General features: G+C 42.4%; 2 protein-coding genes across 2 annotated transcripts; both read right to left on the bottom strand.

Annotated features, from left to right (window-relative positions):
• Window positions 1–1407: 1407 nt before the first annotated feature.
• On the bottom strand, window positions 1408–7270 carry LOC133501974 (interleukin-17 receptor A-like). The gene is made up of 10 exons (XM_061822199.1): window positions 7116–7270; window positions 6902–7016; window positions 6339–6464; window positions 4937–5288; window positions 4352–4399; window positions 4100–4251; window positions 3880–3954; window positions 3723–3795; window positions 3260–3355; window positions 1408–2141 (listed from the first exon to the last, which is right to left on the bottom strand). The coding sequence occupies exons 1-10, from the start codon at window positions 7268–7270 to the stop codon at window positions 1408–1410; spliced, it is 1926 nt and encodes a 641-aa protein (XP_061678183.1).
• A 3451-nt stretch (window positions 7271–10721) lies between these two features.
• On the bottom strand, window positions 10722–13924 carry LOC133501940 (zinc finger protein 586-like). The gene is made up of 2 exons (XM_061822150.1): window positions 13729–13924; window positions 10722–12072 (listed from the first exon to the last, which is right to left on the bottom strand). The coding sequence occupies exons 1-2, from the start codon at window positions 13922–13924 to the stop codon at window positions 11189–11191; spliced, it is 1080 nt and encodes a 359-aa protein (XP_061678134.1). The 3' UTR covers window positions 10722–11188.
• Between the last annotated feature and the right edge of the window lie 817 nt (window positions 13925–14741).

Here is a 14741-nt window from a genome sequence, read left to right as displayed (position 1 = left end):
GGTCACGGGGAGTGCTGGAGCCTATCCCAGCTGTCAACGGGCAGGAGGCGGGATACACCCTGAACTGGTTGCCAGCCAATAGCAGGGCAGGTCACTATATTATTACGACAATTGTACATGAAATCCAGTTAACTTCAGCCACACATTACCGTACAATGTAATAACAGTTGTCTGCAGTGTAATACTGTACATACAAAGTTAGGCTGAGGTGTTTGTTTAACATCCTTATACCACCCCAAGGAATCACTCAAAATCCCAACGCCAATTAAACACCCTGAAAATTCCATATACATTTTATAGTTAACCTATTTTCACGAGAAATGTGTAATGTTACGATAAATATTTTGGAGACCAAAAAAGTTGTCAAAAAATAAGAATAAAGATGTATTTGTTCAAAAAAGAAAGTTGTAATCACATGAACAAAGACATTTTGTTGGAATGGAAAAAGTTGAGTAATCTTAAAGCATCAAAGTTGTATTTTTGCAAGATTGGGGCACGACATGGTAATTACTTATTCACTGCATGGGATGTTTACATTTGTTAAATGAGTCTAAACCCCCAGGTGTCAAACTCAAGGCCTGGGGGCCAGATCTGGCCCACCATTTGGTTTTATGTGGCCCGCGAAGGCAAAACATGTGTGTCAACTTGCAGGAGTTTTATTAAAATTCCAAATCAGCATGTCATAAATGACAACTTTGAGATATTGCAAGCATTTTTGTGTTACCAAACATGAACAATAGTCGAAAAACCCATTTACCGAGATTTCTGATTCCAAATCAGTGGAAAGATAATGGGGCGATTAACATTTTTTATTGTTTCACAATCATAACGGCCCTCAGAGGGGCACCGCAATGTGGCCTGCGGCAAAAATGAGTTTGACACCCGTGGTCTAGACAGTCATGCCACCGACGTAAATCCACCTCAAGTATATTTATTAATGAGTTGGGATGGAAGAGGGTCTCGCCTAGCTTGTCTGTGAAGTTGAAGTTCAGGTTTGTAAACCACTGTAATCACTTACAGATTCTCGAAGGTACCAGCACTGCGTTGCTTTAGAGTTGAGTTAAAACACTAATTTATGTATAGAAAATAAAAATAGATAGTGATTCTTTAATTGTCCCTTCGATGATATGAGACAGAAACGCCAACATGTTGGAAGTCGGACAAATTTAGGCACCTCACGCTGGGATCTTATTTATGTATGATATGATATTACCAGACTATGTGTCTAGGTAGGTAGTAGAAAGTGTCACAATTATGAGAAAAAAAAATACACTTCATTGAGTGAATGATGAATGCCATGTAAAAGAAAAGCCACTACTGTTCAACTCGAAGCATGCAATGTGGTATGTTTGTTTTACCGTCTGTCGATCCCCAAAGGTATGCACTTTGAAAAATAAAACCTCGGCGTTATAGGACTTGCTGCTCAACTTTCAAGTCCTCCACTAGCTCCTCTTCAAACCACTGCGGGTGCTTCAGCTGGTACGCCCGGAAAGCCTCCAAGGCCTCCCGCAAGGCTCGACCCCAGGGGCAGCGGTGATACTCGCCCTCTGCGACTCCTTCGATGTGACAGACTCTCCCGGGCCCGTGCTTTTCAGCGTCCAGGATTCGAAAGAAGACCTCCTCGAACTGCTTCATGAGCTTGTATCGAACCGTGACGTTGAACGGCGACGGGACGTCCTCCGGAGAGCAGACGTCTTCAAAGTAAGCGACCACGTACTTTTCGAAAGAGGCGCGGCGCACCAGATGAGGAACGATGAGGCCGAGAGCCGGGGTGAGCATGTCGCCCATGGGCGAGCGCAGGTCTTCCCTCAGAAGAACTGGCTTCTCTCCACACATGGCTCTCCATTTGGCTCGCACCCCTTGTGAGCACAGGAGCAGGACCTTATCCGAAGAGCTTTCCATACGTTCTCTCTGCCAGTCCAGCCATTGGATACGGCCCAATATTCCCAGTCGGGTGGAATCCAGGAGATCCAGAATGACCTCGGTGCCGCATTTGGCCGTCAGGAAGGCGCAAAGCTTGAGGACGATGTTTTTGTATAGAGGGTGGTCAAGCGAGTAGAGGATGAGGACTTTTTTTCTCTCTTGCACCTGGAAAAATTGCAGTTGCTGGTCAGCGGCTGGTGACGACACAGTGACCTGATCTGAGGGAAGGAAAAAGAAATTCAAGAGACAGCTGCGAAAATGTACATTTCTTAAAATTTGCCATTTACAGCGAAATGATTGGCTAAACTGTTTTCTTTTGTTGTGTAAACTACTGACAACATATCTCAGAAATTGCAAATACTGAGGTGCCTCGACTTACCAATGAACCAATTTATGTTTGTCTTTTTTTTTTTTTTTAGCTATAGCTACAGCCATTGCCTGGCTGTTTTTCTTCCTTTTTGAGTTACAAGCTAGCTATTAAGCTAACTATGAACCAGCAATTGAATAGTAAACAATCTAGCAATATATACTTCAAAAAGGAGGCCGATGATGGATGCTGAGTGCGCAGTCCAGTTTTTATTCCACGTCATTGAGTGGTTCCCAAACTTTTATGCAGCGCCCCCCTTTTGGAGATGAAAGATTATATCTCATGATACTGCTCCCTGGTGGTCAAAGGTGTCCACACCAGAACGAGCATTTCAAGGGGGGGGGGGGGGGGGGAATGGTCAAAACACTCCCCAAAAAGTCTACTTTTCAGCCTCTGAATTTTTATCCTAGAGGTGTGTATATATAGAGCTGCCTCGAGATCTGGGTGGCCCAAACTATGTATATTTTCATGAAATAAGCTGTTTTTTTCCCTTTAGCCTGGAAACCCTAACTTGAAATAGGCTTCACGCAGTTGATTCCCATGACCAGTTGTAGTTTACCGTTAAAATTAATTTAGCAACCCTTTTTTTTAACACAGTGAATCGCTCCACCTATTTGTGTTTGGGGATCTGCAAATTGATCCATTTACCAAAATTTTGGGGTCAATCACTTAAAAACATGTCTAATCACTGTACAATTGTCAGCCCAAAACAATACAAGTACTTGATTACTTTGCCATCGTCTTGTGGAACCTTGGTGTGGTTTTTGAAAAAAAAAAAAAAGTGTAACATTAATTTAAAGCCATTCGATCCTCTGATAAACATTATGTGGGGTGGAACTCAATTCCAGTACAATGCTGAATGTAAAAATGACATATATTTTTAAAAATAAATATTATATACACTTTATATACTCACTCTCATGCATTACAACATAATTGAGGATGTTACGTATAAATCAATTGTATTACCTTTACGTGATGCACGCCACAGCAGAGAGGCAAAGCAAACAACAACAAAGAGCAACCCCATAGCGCCCTTAGTCCCTGCTGTCCGTGCTTGAAAATCTACCAAAAAAAGTTCAATTTAAAATAATAATAATAAAAACACTATTATGTACAGTTAAAGGCATCTGGGTACATCTATTAAGTCCTGTTATCATTTATTCCATTAAAATTGATTGTAAGTTAACTGATTCCCCCCCCTGATATATACAGGATTGTTCCTTTTTCATAAACACACAAAACACATTTTTATGTTTTTTTTTTTTTGGGGGGGGAGGGGGGTATTTTGGTTAACATTAAGAAAAGACATTGGATTTCAGGGTGTAATTCATTCATGGTGTTTCTTTTTCTGTCAAATGTCTGAATGGGTTAAATTTGACCCAAATAATAAGGGTTGAGCTCTGAATGCTACAGCAAGTGCAGTACTTACACAAACAATAATTGATATTCATTTGTTCTGGACGACAGCCATCATTCATGCACCTTGTGAAAAATGGCTTGATCTAAAAAAAAAAAAATATTCAACTTGTATTCACAGATTTTTAATTTTTATTTTTTTATGAAACAGGGAATGGTTAAAGACTCACCATTAATGTCAGTTCACATTTTAAAAGCTGTGACACATCCAAGCCAAAGGTAACGTTCAGAAATCTTCTGTACTCCTGTTCATGAGATTGAGTAATAAGACAATATTAATAATGCACAATAATGCAATATTACACCAAATGGGATCAATGGAGTCTTTTTCTGCACGGATCTACAGGTATAGAGAGCAATAAGTGAGTGTCCGTATTGTATTGTGGTTACCTTGGAAACATTCTCGGAGAAATGGATGCCGTCACTCTCAATGGAAACTTGATATAAGTCAGAATGCTTGTCTGCTTCGAAGCCCACGACGACAGACAACATTTGTTTCTCCACTGACAAAACAGTCGTGACTTGAGGGTCCCAAAGGCTGCCTTGAAAAATTATTAAAAAAAAAAAAAAAGCATTACAATGGCTGAACCCCCTTGTCCCCAGTAGCGTTTTTTTTTTTTTTTTTTTTAAATACAAACGCACCATTTTCCAGACACATCTGGGACTTTCGGATTCTTTCGTCATCGCATCCTGGGCACGACAGCAAAGATTACAGTTAGTGTTTAAGAAGATAAGAGTGGATGAAGAAACAAACAAAAAAAGAAATTTGTTGTCACAATCACATATCCAGAAAGTTATGTGCATCGAATTCATCTTTCTTAATAAAAATGTATCCATCCATCTTTTACTGCTTATTTATCTGAGGTCAGGTCGCCGGGCCAAACACTTTAGGAGGGACACCCAGACTTCCCTTTCCACAGCTACTCTTCCGGGGGGGTGGGGGATGCCGAGCCAAAATCACGGCTTGATGAAACCAACAAAATGTCAAAATCTGCAAAAAGCAGGGATGCAATATTGAGGCCACCAAACAGGACCCACTCTCCGCCTTGGCCGCACCTAGAAATTCCGTCCATAAAAGTTATGAATAGAATCGGTGACAAAAGGGCAGTCTTGGCGGAGTCCAACTCTCACCAGAAACGAGTCCGACTTACTGCCGGACATTGCGGACTAGACTCTGACACAAGGACCGAACGGTGCGCTTTAGTGGGTTCGGTGCAGCCGAAGCACCTCCCACAGGACTCTCCGAGGAACGCAGTCGAACGCCGTTTCCAAGTCCACAAAACAAGCAGTCTGGCTCGGCAAACTCCCATGCACCCTCGAGGACCCAACCGAGGGTGTCGAGGTAGTCCACCGTTCCACAGTCAGGACGGAAACCGCATTGCACCTCATGAACCTGAGATCCGACTTCCAAGGAACCCTTATGCTTGAGCGTGGTTATGGACAATCTGCGATGACAGCAGAAGTCCAGAAACAGAACACCGCTCGGGTTGTGATCGGGGGGACTGTTCTTCCCAAGGCTGTTCACCCCCTTCCAGGTCTCACTGTCACTGACCACGTGAGAATAGAAAAGATTTGAAACCTGTGACAAATGTACTCACTTTTGAGCGATAGTGAATGCATCATAAAATTGGGACCTAATGTAGTCCTGGTGAGATTTTTACCATCTTAATATCCATCCATTTTCTTTGGCGCTTATCCTCACAAGGGTCGCTGGAGTGCTGGAGCCTATCCCAGCTGTCAAGGGGCAGGAGGCGGGGTACACTCTGAACTGGTTGCCAGCCAATCGCAGGGCACACAGAGACAAATAGCCGCACTCACCATCACACCTACGGGCAATTTTGAGTGTCCAATTAATGATGCATGTTTTTGGGAGGTGGGAGGAAACCGGAGAGCCCGGAAAAAACCCACGCAGGCACGTGGAGAACATGCAAACAGCATACATGCGGGTCCGGGATTGAACCGTGGGACCTCAGAACTGTGTAAAAATATGATAAAGAATATGATCACATTATCGTATACTGTATCATTATTATCTGATAAAATCATGTGTATGGCTACCAGTCTTATGCCAGATGACTAATGCAAGACACCCCACAAACACCACCATCAGCGCCAAAAATCAAGTCTCCCTCCCCAAAATTAAATGTTTGGTGTAGTTCCAAGACTGACCAATAGGAGGCAGCATGGAGCCACAGGTCATCCAGGGCAAATCACACCACCGCAGAAAAATCGGTCAGAATTAGAAGGGGATAAAAATACCCCAATCATCGGTATGTGTGTGTACACATTAAATAAGTAAAAAAATTTAAAACTACATAATTTTAGCTGCACATTATCGTTCAGTATCGGCAAACAAATGGGAGACCACACAGATATCCGATGATTTGCCATTGTCAATATTGAACGGGTTTAGCATTTACAATTGTCGACTCAGAACCTTTCCAGATCAGGAGGTAAAAATCACTCCTGACACATCTCATGACAATTGCCCAACAGTCTTTTGGAGACATCCAATAATTGTGATTTTGTTAACGTTGATCAGAATGGTTAGGTCTGACCATTTTACCACTATGTGGAGAACTATTGGTATAGTTAATGAAGATGAAATCCAAATGTCCAGTGGCAATACCTCACCTGGAATAGTAACTTGCTTTGTGACGGTGTAATCTCCAAGGTCGGGTCGTGGCAAATGAAAAGCTGAAAGTGTGTACGTACGCCCACCTTCCACCACCAGCCCACTCATCGAAAAGGTCCACTATTTAGGAAACGCCGTTACTTCTTCGGTCCAGTTCAAGACAAACATGTAGAGCAGTGGTGTCAAACTCATTTTTGTCGCGGGCCACATCGTACTTGTGGTTTCCCTCAAAGGGCCGTTATGGCTGTGAAACAATAAAAATCTTTATCATATTTACACATAAAATTTATGAACTGGTTTTTGAATCATAAATCAAGGGTAATGGGGTTTTCCAACTATTGTTGTTTGGCAACCCAAAAATGCTTCTAATATCTCAACGTTATCATCTATGATAGGACAATTTGGAATTTTGGTTCAGATATGAAAAAAAAAAAAAAAAAAATCACAGAAGTTGATAGACGTGACTTGCCTCCGCAGGCCACATAAAATCTCACGACGCGGCGGATCTGGCCCCCGGGCCTTGAGTTTGACACCTGTGATGGAGAGTGTCGACTTACCTTGGTAAAATTGGGATTGAGCTGCTGGTTGATACTGTAAGTAAACTGCACACACAGACTTCGATTCAGATGTTTATCGACAATACGAAACTGTGACCCCTGGAGTTTTAATACACTTGCTGAGAAGCGGGGAAGGGGCAAAAAGTTCAAGACCCGTTTTTAAAAAGAATCCGTGAAGATACTGTACAGCACTGATGGAAGTCTCAAGCGCTACTTACCATCTGACCTTAGCGTCCACGTTACGTTCATAACGGGAACAGGCACATGGTTGTCCTGACCTATCCCCACAGAGTACGGACCCCATTCGGGAGCGGTGGGTGCACTCTGCCGGGGCACAACCTTGCGCTCGTCTGTGCAGTTATCTGACATTTGCAAAATATGTATGCCGTATTGACAACGGTGAGGAATGTTCGTTGTCATTATGGACAAATTTAAACACTCACATTTAATTGCGCAGCTTTCGAGACCCTGAAAAACAGGAATTTAAGTCTTAGGAGTCAGAACACAAAACGTAACCAAATGACAGAGGTAAAAGTAATTCAACTAATGTACTTAAAGGTCAAGTGTCATGCTTATAAACAGTCTGAAATACCAATTGTAATAAATCAAAAATAGAAAATAGAAAAATAAATATGAGCGGAGAGCGCGTCAAAGTTGCGGAAGTCTCATTCGACGTCCAAGTGGTTGCCATATTTCCTGAAGCGTCCGTCCGTGACGTCACACCGGGACATCGGCCACTGAAAACACGCTGCGCGACCTACTGTGGGACACGGAAGCTCTTTTCGAAGGAGAGAACATCTCACAATCAAGTGAAGTGACCAGGGCAATATTACCCTGTTGTTTTGAGCCATATTTAGATGATATGCGGATCACTACTAACTAACAACAGACTCCCAGACAGAATGTATGAGCCAGCCCGGACGAGGGGCCACCAAAGCCGTGCTCGGTGCCAACGGGTACATTGACCAATTTAGCACCCCTGACTTAACGTGTGCGGATCTTTTGTCGGATTCTGAGAGGATTATGTCGCGCCCCCCACCCCAACTATTAGTTTTTTTTAGCCGCTGTAAACACACTTACCTGTCATTTGGAACCCAGTAAGCTCTCGTCCTTTGCACCCGTGCAATCCATTTTTCACCACGAACCGGGTCTTTTGGAATAGTACGAAGAACGAATCCATCCTCCCGAGTGTTCGACCAATATCCCGCAATACAACGAGCGGGCATTTTGGCTAACGCGAAGGAACAACGAGCTACTTTCCAGCAGGTAAAACTTGTAGAAACACACGAGACCGCTTGAGTGGGCGTCTGCTCCTGACGTCACTTCCTGCTTCTTCTGGAAACCAAATCCCTCGAGAGGATTTTCATGGCGGGAGTGACAAAAATCCATATACGTCAGAATCATGTTATGAGGTGAAAGAACAGATGCGTCCATTCCAGCTGCCTTTTTTTGTTTAAATTAGTAACATTAAAAATCATGCATTTCATGACAGTGGACCTTTAAGCACAAGTGCAGAACAGACTGAAATATCAAGTACAAAAGTATTTTGTTTTAGCCAATTATATACTCATATAATACCTATTTTCATAAGTTGACATAATGAGGGGCGGGGTGGAGCATCTCAGCACAGAAAAATATGAAACCGTTAAAATAGTCTCTTTTATTAACGAGTACAATGGTCATATTTAGGAGGACAAAAATAGCTGCCCTCGGGCTACACAATTAAACAACTGAGGGGGGGGGCGACCTCGTGTATATTTTCTTTTTTTTCCACAAAAGAAGCACATTTACCGAGAGCCATTCTTGGAGTTCACAAGCATACAATTATATTTCATAAAAACATGGGTGGGGAATATTTGCTTCTGCATAGCTCTAGGCATCATAATATTCTAATTCTAATTCTCAGTGGCTCACATGCCTGCTTTTCACTGTCCTTCCTTTATTTTTATTTTTTCTAGAGGCAAATAACAACCCAAGATTTCAATGAATCTATGATCAACTCAACTGGAGTTGACTTTACCACTCTCTATTTACATCCTGCCCCCATCATGATCACCACCTTACCAAGAAAACAAAAAAAAACGGTCATAAAGTTCTTGCCACTACTGGACATTTCCAGGCTTTAATAAAAACATTTAAAGGCTGTTTCCTGTTTTAAAGGAAATGAATGAATCAATAAATGATTTAAGCCTCACCCGTTGGTTGCAGTCAGGCACCCAAAGAAAATAGGGAACTGCAAGGCCAGCCGGCAAAAAAGAGCAGAGGAACGCAACATGGATCATTCTGACGTTGGAGGTGCAAGACTAGATGAAGTTGTTGCCTAAGGGGGATGATTGTGATTTGCTATGAATGTTGAACGTTAACTTCATCATAACATGCAGGAAGAATTCTGTTATCACTTTTAATCATCGTACATTACCCCACATATACAGGAAATATTGCTCAATAGCGCTCGGCTACTTTTTTCAGTCATCTAAAGCAAGATACACGTACAAATCTTAACATCTTAAATCATTTTTAAATTGTGAGACTGACAAGGAAAAACATCAGCACGGCCTCCTGTTGCAGGCCGTGTACTTGCCCTGAGATCAGCTCCAGCACTCATGCGGCCCTCGTGAGGATAACCGGCTCGGAAAATGGATAAAAAAATACCAAACTTGTTTTTAATTTTGCCCTATTAAAAAAAAAAAAAAAGTCAAGTGAACGAACTTGTTCTGAGCTGAATATCTCACCATCATAAAATCTTTATTTACACTACAGGCAATGTTGAGGTGACATTTTATTAGTTATTTGAAAGTTCCAATGACATTTACATATTGTAAAAAGGGAGAAAAAAATTACAAATTTCTCTCACTAGATGAAACAAAATGAATGAGGCGACCAACTTCCTCAGATGACTTCAACATACACAACTAGCTATAAGTTAGGGACAGTCGGGTTTTGGGGGAAATTTTAGAAGGAAAGCTGAAATGCAATCACCTTGCGAGTGACTTTATTATGAGATCTTTTTAGAATCCACAACTACACTGATTATCCAATCAGTTAATGGAGTAACTAGATAAAAAAAAAAAAACATGAATTTAAGGTGTAGGTATTGTTGTTGTCCACTTGGGGCCGGTGTGACAGTCTGAGTGCTCCCCGTGCTGAAAAGTCTCCTTGTGATGAATGCGCATGCGTTATTAACAGGGGAACTCTGGGTACTTAGCAGACGCTTCCTGGGAAATCTCCCGGTCTCATAGTTCCCCTTCTTCTACATAGAGGGAGCTAACATACGTTATAGCCTAACCTTAAAACAAAAGCTGATTAAAAAAAGATATACACATATATGTACAATCGCTGTGTCCGTCTTTTTGAGACGTCCATATCGAACATGAACACTCGGCGACAAGTTGTCAAATGGCACATGAAGCATGGATGGGGACATTTCGGACTGGCCGGAGGTTTACAAAATATGCACGCGTGCGCATTACTCAAAAAGAGACTTTGCAGCACCGGGAGCCACTTGGGGCCGGTGTAACGGTCTGAGCGCTCCCGGTGCTGCAAAGTCTCTTTGTGAGTAATGCACATGCACGTATATTTTGTAAACTCCCGGCAAGTCTGAAACATCCCCATCCATGCCTCATGTGCCATTCGACAACTTGTCGCAGAGTGTTCATGTTCGGCGTGGACGTCCCAGAAAGATGAACACAGCGATCGTACATAGATGTGTATATCTTTTGTTTTAAGTTTAGGTTATAACGTATGTTAGCGCCCTCTATGTAGAAGAAGGGGAACTATGAGACCGGGAGATTTCCCAGTAAGCGTCTGCTAAGTACCAAGAGTTCCCCTGTTAGTAATGCATGCGCATTCATCACAAGGAGACTTTTCAGCACGGGGGAGCGCTCAGACTGTCACACTGGGATCCTTAAGTTCCACACTGTAACATTGCAGAAAAGCATTTCTACATGGAGTGGTGCATGGGTCTCCAATAAAGTTTGTCCATCTGGAAAAATCAGATTTTTTTTGGGAGGGAGGTCCATTGAATTGTTCAAGTTATTTTGCTTATTTTTTTTTTTTTTATCAAAAAGTGTATTTAAGAGTTTGGGGAAGGTTACATTAAGTCCACCTGTAAAGTGAAATTGCAATTTAGGTTCATCCTTAAATCCTAAAAGCCCAAATTTTCAAACCTTTTGCGAGTAGTGTAAGAATGCAATACTCAGATGACGGGTTTCTCATCAACAAGAAAGGTTGAGGCCTTGACTTAAATGTACTTCTGAGACGGCGACATCATCTATGTTGGTCTCATTTTCACGGGTGTATTTTCTCTCTGGTATGCATTCGCATGTGTAAGTCCAAAAAACTGGCGCTTGTCACTTTCTTTCCGCAAAGTGAGCAAGAAAGGATCTGTTCTCCTCTGTGCGTTTTCCTGTGTGCCACCAAACTGCGTTTCCCGGGGAATCCGGCGCCGCACAACGAGCAAGAGTAAACGCTGCCTTGGATGTGAACGTGAGTGTGTTCCACTAGCGTGGAGCGGTGCCGGAATCTTTTGCCGCACACCGAGCACCGGTGAGGCTTCTCGCCCGTGTGTCGCCTCATGTGCAACGCCAGACTGCTCTTTTTAGCAAACTTCCAGCAGCAAAGCGTGCAGGCGAAAGGCTTCACTCCGGTGTGACTGCGCAAGTGCATGACTAAATCCGAGCGCTGCATGAATTTCTTACTGCATACCGAGCACTTGTGAGGTCTCTCTCCGCTGTGATTCATCATATGCCTGTTCAGGCTGCCTCTGGACATGTACGTCTTACCACATACGGAGCACTGAAACTTCTTGCCGTGATCCTGCGAGTCTGGGTTACCATGAAGAGCCTCGCTGGATGAGTCAGACGTCAAACGGTCGGCCGATGCATCGCCGTGGCTATACGGTTGCGGTCCTTTGCTGATGTCTTCGGCAACTTCTGCTGCCAAGCTGCTGGTTTGAAACTCTGACTCAATGTTTTCCTGACTTTTTCTGCGATAAAATGGTGAGGACCTCACTTCATCACCTGGCCTGTTCCCAGTTTCTCCGTCCGGATTGGTCCAGAACTCTTCCTCTTTGATGTGGCGGGGATCCAGTGTTTCTTGGTTTTTTGCACTGCCGCGCCACTCGCGCCTGTCGGGGGTCACTTCTTCTTTCATGTCCGTCAGCTGTGGTACATCTGCGGGACACCATGAACAAGTCAGTCCGTAAGTGAGGCTGCAAAGGCGCTGGAAAAAACCTTTTATGATTGACTGGAAACTAGTCCAAGGTATACGCCGTCTTTCACCAGCAACCCCAATGGGGATAACAAGCACCATACAAAATACAGGGTGTTCCAAAAAAAATGTATACACACTTTAAATCAGTCCCTCATAACTGAAAAATGTACTGGTGTGGTCAGTCATGCCCACAGATATAAAGGTACGGGTGTGTGTTGTTTTTATTTATGAGTGTACCCCATTAAGAGCGGAGAGGGGGGGGGGTGTCAGGTAAACTAGGAAGTTGAAGTAGGCTGAGCACCAGCTCAAAGAGATCACGTGCTTCCGTGTTAAATTAAAAAAAAAAAAAAAAGACATCAGGCCGTGGTTCACTGCGCTGGATCGGTTGTCGTGTGCGCGACAAGTGCGCAATTGCATTGGTCAAGACTACACAAAATAAGTGACATCTTTCCATATCTATGTATTTCTACTCGCAACAAATTTTACACGCATGACTTTTCGTGCTCGAGTGCAGGTTTGCGAGTGCGATGGGCATACGCGCCTGTCAAATCACAGTGACTGCTTTAAATAATTGCAAACCTGATGTTTATTATAATTTGAATAATTTTGTAACATGTAAAAGAATTTACAAATTATTGAAAGTGTGTGTATATTTTTTGGGACACCCTGTAGCTCAGGGCTCAGCAACCTTTTTGAGGCTGAGGGCTACTTCGTGAGCACCGATTGTATGAAGGGCTACGTGACCTGTTTGCGGCAAATTTCAGACTCAGTTCATTACACGTATGTAGTTTTGGTTTAATTTATTGTAGTAAATGACATTACAGGTATTTTAAAACTTTAATTCACGTAAGCAACTTAGATTCAAAATTTAAAGCACAAATAATAGTAACAATTGGTGGCCTATGGTATTTTTAGAACAAACCTTGAGGGCGCTTTATATTGCCCTCGTGGGCTACCATTTTCCCACGGGCACCGTGTTGGTGATCCCCACTGTAGATGCTGTTTTTGTCAGCCATTTTGGTGTTTTGCTGTGGGATTGTTTCAGTATCAACACTGATCTACTTCATGCAGCTATCATAGTGAAGTCATCATTTGGTTTTACAACTTCAATAAGCAACAAAAATAGTAAGTGATGGTGTGATTACAATATCATTTCATTGTCCTGTCACAGTTGTATTTTATAACCGAAATGCCTTATATTACAGGCTAAATAGAAGTCAAAATTTGTGGGATGATCATTAGCAAAACACAGTTGGGTATTAATTTAGCAGTAATGACAATTTGTTTTTTGTAATTGTGTGTTTCTGAGCAATATTACATTTTGATCACAAACAGACGAAAATGACATTTTAAAGTTTCGGTAGGCACTCAAATGTAAGTGTTAAGTGCTTGTATTGGTACTCAGTCTGAAATAAGTAGCGTTGGCGTATAACTTGCTTTTGTTTACGATTTTTTTTTGGTGCCATGGTATGTTTTTGTCATCTGTTGTTCTACTGATTATACTTTTCACGTTTTTGTCATGGTTTCAATATGGTAATAAAGATATGTAACATTATATTGGAGTCATGATTTTGGCAAGTGGGAATCCGTGTGAGAATGAAGCGGCAAGTACAAACCTTCCACATGTATTTGTACACTACTGGGCTTGAGAAACGCGTCCAGTAGCAGCCGCTGTCGCTCGTTCTCCTCTTTGGAGCGACACAGTTCCTCCTCGTACTCCGTTATCGTCCTCTCAAAGAGGCCGAATATATCTTCGGCGGCCTGGGTTAGTCGCCTCGCCACCAAAGCCCTCAGCATTCGGACTTTACACATCTTGTCGAGTGCGCCGCTGCTGTGATTTAATGAAATCAGATCACTTTCGCCGTCTACTTGTTGGCGGCTAGCAAGCTAAAGCTAAGTGGAGAGGTTTAGTGAGTCGACGAAGAAAAAATTGTCAGAGAACAAAGACGCCCTGGTTTTCCTTTGTTAAGCGCTGTAAAAAGTATGTCTAATAAAATGACAAAAAAAGAAAATAACGTTGACTTTAGGCTTATTACAATGCCCTTTTGCTTAGCAGTACCGACAACTTCCGCGTTTTCTTCTTCGGTGATGTTTTTGACGGGCAGTCGCTGGAGAACTCCAACGTCCCTTTACTGCCACCATCAGGAGTCAGTTGGCTCCGACAAGACATGTTCTAAATGTGAAAATTTAAAAACAAAAATGTTCAGCTTCCAAACAAACATCACGCTCCTCCTTGGTGAAATATCAGTCTCGCCTTGAATAAAATTAGAAACAAAAATTAAACATAACAATTTGATATTCCTTAATTGGTCTTGTTTGTCAAATATTATATTTACATTTTCATTTATAAGGTAACCCAATGTTTTTTAAAACATGATTTTAACATGATTAAAAACATTCAAACACAAGAAAAGTCACCTGACTAAAATTATTGGAAGACTATACAGAGCAAGTTTTTTCTTTCCAATGAAAATGCTCTAAATTATTCAATCATTAGCACGAGAATTAACCATCCATCCATCCATTTGCTTTGCTGCTTATCCTCACGAGGGTCATGGGGAGTGATGGAGCCTATCCCAGCTGTCAACGGGGAGGTACACCCTGAACTGGTTGCCGGCCAATCGCAGGG

This window comes from Syngnathoides biaculeatus, chromosome 6 (assembly GCF_019802595.1).
Source record: "Syngnathoides biaculeatus isolate LvHL_M chromosome 6, ASM1980259v1, whole genome shotgun sequence".
Lineage (NCBI taxonomy): Eukaryota > Metazoa > Chordata > Actinopteri > Syngnathiformes > Syngnathidae > Syngnathoides > Syngnathoides biaculeatus.
Note: the sequence above shows the minus strand (reverse complement) of the source record. Positions and strands in the feature narration are given on the sequence as shown.

Bases quoted from the DNA above. Each gene is read 5' to 3' on its own strand.
- LOC133501940 (XM_061822150.1), bottom strand. From the start codon at position 13,924: ATGTGTAAAGTCCGAATGCTGAGGGCTTTGGTGGCGAGGCGACTAACC. The intron at 12,073-13,728 runs GTTTGTACTTGC...GGTGTCCCGCAG, and splicing joins TGTACAAATACATGTGGAAG to ATGTACCACAGCTGACGGAC.
- LOC133501974 (XM_061822199.1), bottom strand. From the start codon at position 7,270: ATGTCAGATAACTGCACAGACGAGCGCAAGGTTGTGCCCCGGCAGAGT. The intron at 5,289-6,338 runs GTATTGCCACTG...CATTTGTCACAG, and splicing joins AAGTTACTATTCCAGGTGAG to GTTTCAAATCTTTTCTATTC. The intron at 2,142-3,259 runs GTAATACAATTG...TCCTTCCCTCAG, and splicing joins GTGGCGTGCATCACGTAAAG to ATCAGGTCACTGTGTCGTCA.